The sequence below is a fragment of the Poecilia reticulata genome, linkage group LG3, assembly GCF_000633615.1.
Source record: "Poecilia reticulata strain Guanapo linkage group LG3, Guppy_female_1.0+MT, whole genome shotgun sequence".
Lineage (NCBI taxonomy): Eukaryota > Metazoa > Chordata > Actinopteri > Cyprinodontiformes > Poeciliidae > Poecilia > Poecilia reticulata.
In genome coordinates this window covers 24,642,883-24,648,882 of record NC_024333.1, presented here as the reverse complement: position 1 = coordinate 24,648,882, position 6,000 = coordinate 24,642,883, and the positions used below count along the sequence as shown (strand labels likewise).

General features: G+C 39.4%; 1 protein-coding gene across 1 annotated transcript in view; it reads left to right on the top strand.

The window, feature by feature from the left end:
• The first annotated feature begins 594 nt into the window (after nt 1-594).
• Nucleotides 595-6,000, top strand: part of fto (FTO alpha-ketoglutarate dependent dioxygenase) — a 139,815-nt gene continuing 134,409 nt past the window's right edge. Inside the window, exon 1 of the mRNA XM_008405567.2 lies at nt 595-814. Coding sequence (XP_008403789.1) covers nt 737-814 — 78 coding nt within the window. The 5' untranslated portion in view covers nt 595-736. The remainder of the gene's footprint in view (nt 815-6,000) is intronic.

Here is a 6,000-nt window from a genome sequence, read left to right as displayed (position 1 = left end):
ATTATCATTTCACTTTTTGTTGAAGCCAAGACAAACAAATAATCCAACGTAAATTTATAATAAAATAAAAAACAGCTAAGCATCTAGACAGTAAAAACTACAATATACAATGACATTTACAAATCCGTGCTATTATAAATGGAGAAATTTATGTGTGGCTCAGCTCAATCATTGATAGAAAAAATAATAAATAAGCAAATTAATTAATTAATTAATTAACTGTCAATAAATACATAAGTAATGTTTAAGTACCTCTTCTCCCCATCGCTCATTTGTCTTGACTCTCTCTTGACATTTTTCACCGGAAAACTCTTTCCGGTGAAAATTCTCTTTAATAAATGCATATATGAAATAATGTGTGGATCCCACAGCAACACAGTGACATAAAAATTGAAATTATTCTAAAGTAATGTTACTTTGTTCTGTACTTTAGAAGCGTATATGACCGTATTTAACATTTAACCGTTTCTGTGCCGGTGCCGCACCTGCGCAGAGCGTTCTGATTCTACTTCCGCTGCAAGCACACTGTCACTTATGGGATTTGTAGTTCTCAAGGCTGTGCTTTTAGAACCCCTGTCAAGAAATTCTGACCAGAACGCGTTTTACGCCGTGGGTCGGGACTAGATGATTTGCAAATATACAAAATCCACTTCTTTCTTATGTCAACAGTGTGTCAGACCGAAAAAATGTCGAAACGACGTTTTTTCGTGCACTACAACAACCAACATCGCCCCTAATGAAAGCGAGGCAGTGTAAACACAACTCCAGGAACATGAAAAGATCGGGTGACAGTGAGGGGGAGAAGAGAAGAAAGGTATTGATAGCGTTTTTCTCCGTTCGGTCTGGCATATTTTTAAGCCCTGTCGCTGGTTGAATATCTAACGCTCCGTATGCGGTGCTGCTGGCTGCATTCTGGAGGCTAGAAAGCTGCGGATGTCAGCGCATACCTCACCTTGCCTGTTTCCTTTATTGTGTTTTTCCATTTTCCCCCTCTCAGTCTGCCACAATGAAGAATTACAGTCACATTGAAAGGGCGGTTTTATCAAGCAGATGAACTGCTGATGTGTGGCTTTAGGTTGCAGGAGCAGGTCTAGACTACACTCCATATTTGTGAAGAAAGACGACATGATGCGAATTAAAACAACACGCAATTATTCGAATATAGATTCACCTCAATTGCAATAAAGTTTTATATATATATAAATACATAACTACCACAAAATCCGAAAACATTTGCATGTTACATTTGGATGTTACACTCGTATGAATGGAATAGAGGAAAAAAAAAAAAAGATGCTAATTGCACTACAATTAGCATCTTCAGCGCAAGAGCTAAAACAAATAGTGAAGTTAGTCATCGGAGTATTTGGGATTTTGGTCAGCTGCCAGGTCAGCAGTCTCCTGCAGCTTTAGGCTTCACTGCTGATGCGTTGGCTTCAGTATCAATTTGATAGTGCAGGACAAACTCGTTCATTCTCAAATAACAAATTACGACCTTTCCTGTTATATATTTAGAGATATTCACTCAATACGTCTTGTTATTCTGTCACTTTGCTGAAGTTACACCTGAATTTCCCCACTGTGGAAGAATAAAGGATATTTCTATTCTATTAAATCTTCGAAATTAGCTTTATGCCAACACAAAGGATTGAATCTAAAAGACTATTACGATGAACTTTACTTTTAAATTATTTTACTTTTAAACTATGTGTTTACGTTCAAAAATAAGACAGGTAAAGCAATCTAAATGCTGAAATTGTGGGATAATTTATGTTCTTCAGTTTATATTGTTGATGAATGAAGGAATAATTTTTTGAACAGTTTGCATGAATGTCAGTTGAAGTTTTTTCAGCCATTATTTTTGCATATGTTAACCCTAGCTGTATCTAATGAACAATAAGATAGCTACTGATGTTCTGGGTTTGTTTACATTAATATGATCAATTCCCAATATATATTTTTAAATAAAAAGCTGTTGGTGAAGGAACAGTCGGCATTGAGGCATTTTGGAAGCCACAGACTTTCCCACAGAGATATAACTAGTATTTGTATCAAGGTATTTTTGTTTTAGTTTTTAAGTTTCAGGAACTCAGAACATGTTCCTTCATATTGTTTCTAGGATTTAAAGTCCTTTCGATGAGGAGAAAATATCACTGTGACTGAAATTTTCTGTGGCTGCCATTTAGCATGGTAAAACATACATATCACGAACCAGTGGTGGATTTAGTCAAAGTTATCTCACTGTGGAAATGCCATTTTTGGTCCATGCCTTCCTATTGGGACTTCTGCGGGGAGACATAGCTGTTGCTTGATGATTATTAGGACGAGACATGGGCCTTTATGAGATTGTTTGATAACCGTGAGTGGAAATTCTAAAGTTTGACTGCATCATGGAACTTACACCAAAAGTTTACTTAGAAACCTAAAACATTATATAATTGGTTTGACATAAAACAGAAAAGCCACAATGATTCATGTCACTATATATGTTACAGATCCACTATTGTTTCCCATATTTTGATCCTGCTTGGTAGACCAAATCAAAATATAGAATAAAAAGACGCTTTGCTTATTGCATAGATTATCATAGAATAAGCAGAAGGCAAGAAAATGCTGTTGTAGGTTTTTTTTTCCCGGCCTGCTGAACTGTAGGGTGGCTTTACTCTCTTTAGCAGGCTCAGAAAACTCTGGGATGGTTATTTGATACTTTCTCTGGCATCCCATTATATGGACTTTAAATTGTTAATCTGCAATGACCCACAATTCTGCACCGTTGCACTTATAGTCTTGCTTCTTACCGTTTGTCTGTCTGTTTCTCCTCCTATCCTCCAACTTGGTGACTGTCTGCTGAGGCACATGTGTTTGGATCATGTTAGACAGCAGTGAAACTATGTAAGACGTGGTTCCTCCTGTTTATGAAAGCAGCCATGGCGGCCAGATGAGCGGCTCAGAGAAGGAACTCATTCCAGCTGGCCCTCCAGGCAGTCGGGCGGCACAGACCTAATGGCTTAGCTTCCTTTCTCTTTAGATAAATAAAAGATTGAGTAAGAGCCAATGTAATTGCAAAATGACTTTATTGTAGTAAAGCAGCCAAAGAAAGAATTGCATGCAGTTTTAACCAGGTTTCGTCGTATCTGTTGTTTWGTAATGACACAGTTAAGAGCAACTTTAGATATTATCTGTTTTTCTTTTTTTATATTAAATCTGTCTGCTGTTCCATTCTGAAAAGGATTAGAGATTATCTTAATGGGTGCTTGTTTATTTAAAGAAACCAACCTTCAGCAAGGTAGTTATGGTTACTTAATTTTTCAATTTTAAATTTTTTGGCAGCTTGTTTTCTTGATTATTTATGAAATAAGTCAAAACAGAATGTGATATGACAGGTTTTGTTGCTCGATTGAGTGAACATGTAGACTATTTGATATAGTTCATAAGTTTTTTGTTTTTTTTCCCCTCGAGCTCCTCAAAGTATCAATTTGAAATAATCATCACAACCAYGAAGGACTGTTGGGTTGGTTATAATATTTATATTAGGGCTGAAACGATTAAATGGATTAATCGTGATGAATTGATTATAGAAATAATCGTCAACTAATTTAGCTATTGATTATTTATTAACATGCGTACACAGATTTATAAAAAATACCATTTGCTGAAACAGCGTCAGAGTTGTAATTAAATCAAAACAGCTAAAAAAAGTATACAAGTAGCAGCATTTAAGATAAAAAAAAAAGTTTGTATCTGTATCTACCAAGAACTCCTCAAGAGGCAGGTTTCATATTTTAATATATTTATAATATTGTACAGAAAGATTTAAGTGGTTAAATGAAAAATCTTCTGAATTGCAAATTTTTTTTTTATTTGATCAATCGATTAATCTTTAAAATAATCAATTAAGAAAATAATTTCTAGTTGCAGCCCCAGTTTATATTATATTTAGCTATTGTATGTCATAGAAGCRGGCTGCACAGTGGCGCAGTTGGTAGAGCTGTTGCCTTGCAGCAAGAAGGTTCTGGGTTCGATTCCCGGCCCCGGTCTTTCTGCATGGAGTTTGCATGTTCTCCCTGTGCATGCGTAGGCTTTCTCCAGGTTCTCCGGTTTCCTCCCACAGTCCAAAAACACGACTGTCAGGTTAATTGGTCTGTCTAAATTGTCCCTAGGTGTGAGTGTGTGTGCATGGTTGTGTGTCCTGTATGTCTCTGTGTTGCCCTGCGACAGACTGGCGACCTGTCCAGGGTGACCCCCGCCTCTCGCCCGGAACGTTAGCTGGAGATAAGCACCAGCAACCCCCCCGACCCAACTGAGGGACAAGGGTGTAAAGAAAATGGATGGATGGATGGTTGTCATAGAAGCCTAATGTAGATTTTAGTCAACAAGATGCTAAAGGGAAAGAGTAGAGTGTGGTAAATGTGAGGTGATTGCAAATGATATTGTCATTGCTGTATTTAAAAATATCACATTTTCATGTTTTCCAAATGATATGCAGCCCTGGTTGTGACCTGAAAGGGGTAATATTTCTTTTACATTATCGCTGCAGCCCCTACTCCCCTCCCACCGCCGTAACGATTCCATTTGGCTTGTAAAGGGCTTTAAAGCATTTCATTATGTTCTATCAGTTTCGTCATCACAGGATGAGTTTCCACTTATGCCTCGGCAAGTGAGAAAACAGCTCTGACCCCGTCCTTTAACCCGATGTTCTTTGATGCAAACTCACCGTATCAGTGTTCTTTGATGCAAGCTCCCCATTTGTACAGTGATGACAAGTATGAAGTGTTGGGTCGAAACAGGAAGCGTGTGTGTGTGTGTGTGTGTGTGTGTGTGTGTGTGTGTGAGCAGCCGGCTAAGTAATGATCACACGGGGTCACCAGATGTTGTGAGGTCCTGGGCTCAGCCCCAGCCATTGCTTAGATCAGCCTCATTGGTTTGCTCTGGTTGTGGCACCTTGTGCAAGCTGTTTAGGGTATTTAATTTCTAAACACTCATTAAAATGGTTTGTGTTTCCCTTGGTGGGCCTGTTAAATTAACAGCTACTGAGGTAAAAGCTGATTATGTAGCCACACATCCGGACATGGTTAATCAATTCTCCCCTACAAAATGTTAGCTGATGAATTAGTGTAAAGGAAACGATTTATGGCACCTAATGCCAATGTCCTGTCGTGTCAAGGCTGATGTTTTAGCAAGAGAGGGTGTCAGATTTAGCACATTCAGCAGCTTCACGCTCTGCCAGCCATCTTTTCTCCCTCAAAACCTAAACTGCATGCTGCTTCCTCTATTAATGAGCCAGTAATRGAGAAATAGTGTAAGGTAGTGACATAAAACATGGGTATGTGTACCTGAGGCTGGGTAACACATAAGCTCCTATGGAGCCAGATTTACACCTAGGCTCTGTGTAGAATGGTGATGGTGGAACACTTGGCATGGGGGCTCTCAGAGCTTCATCAGACCCCCGCTGGTTGGACTGTATTAAAGCCGGTGCTTAGAAAAATACGGCTGTGGCAGATAATGATACTATTACACTAATGGAGTTGGCAAATGAAGGAGAACCCAGATGCCCTGCTTTATTACCAGAGGGGGTCATTTCCTCGCTGCATTCCTAATGGCCTGAGCACACAGTATTGATCAGGCTATCATGCTACTAATCCTCTACAGAATTACTTATCGCTGCCTAGGTGTCGATCCGCCACATGCCCTGTGCTGGCCTAGTCACTGGGCGGCTGCTATTCGTCCAGTGGGGACCCACTGGGCCACTCACCCAAACATGATTTAGGGCCGAGCAGGGATGGCGCCTGGGAGGTCTTCAACTCTAGGCAGGTACGTTTTGTAAAAAAGAAGGGAGGTAAATGAAACTAACAGCTTTCATTTAATTAAGGAGCAGGCAGTGATGCAGTTCCCTTGTCTTTATGGCCTTGCTGGCCACTGCAGAGCAGAAGAAGCTCTGTAGTTGGGTGTTGTTTTCCTGTGTTGTACTGTAAATTAGAAACAGGCAGCTCTCTTGCTGTT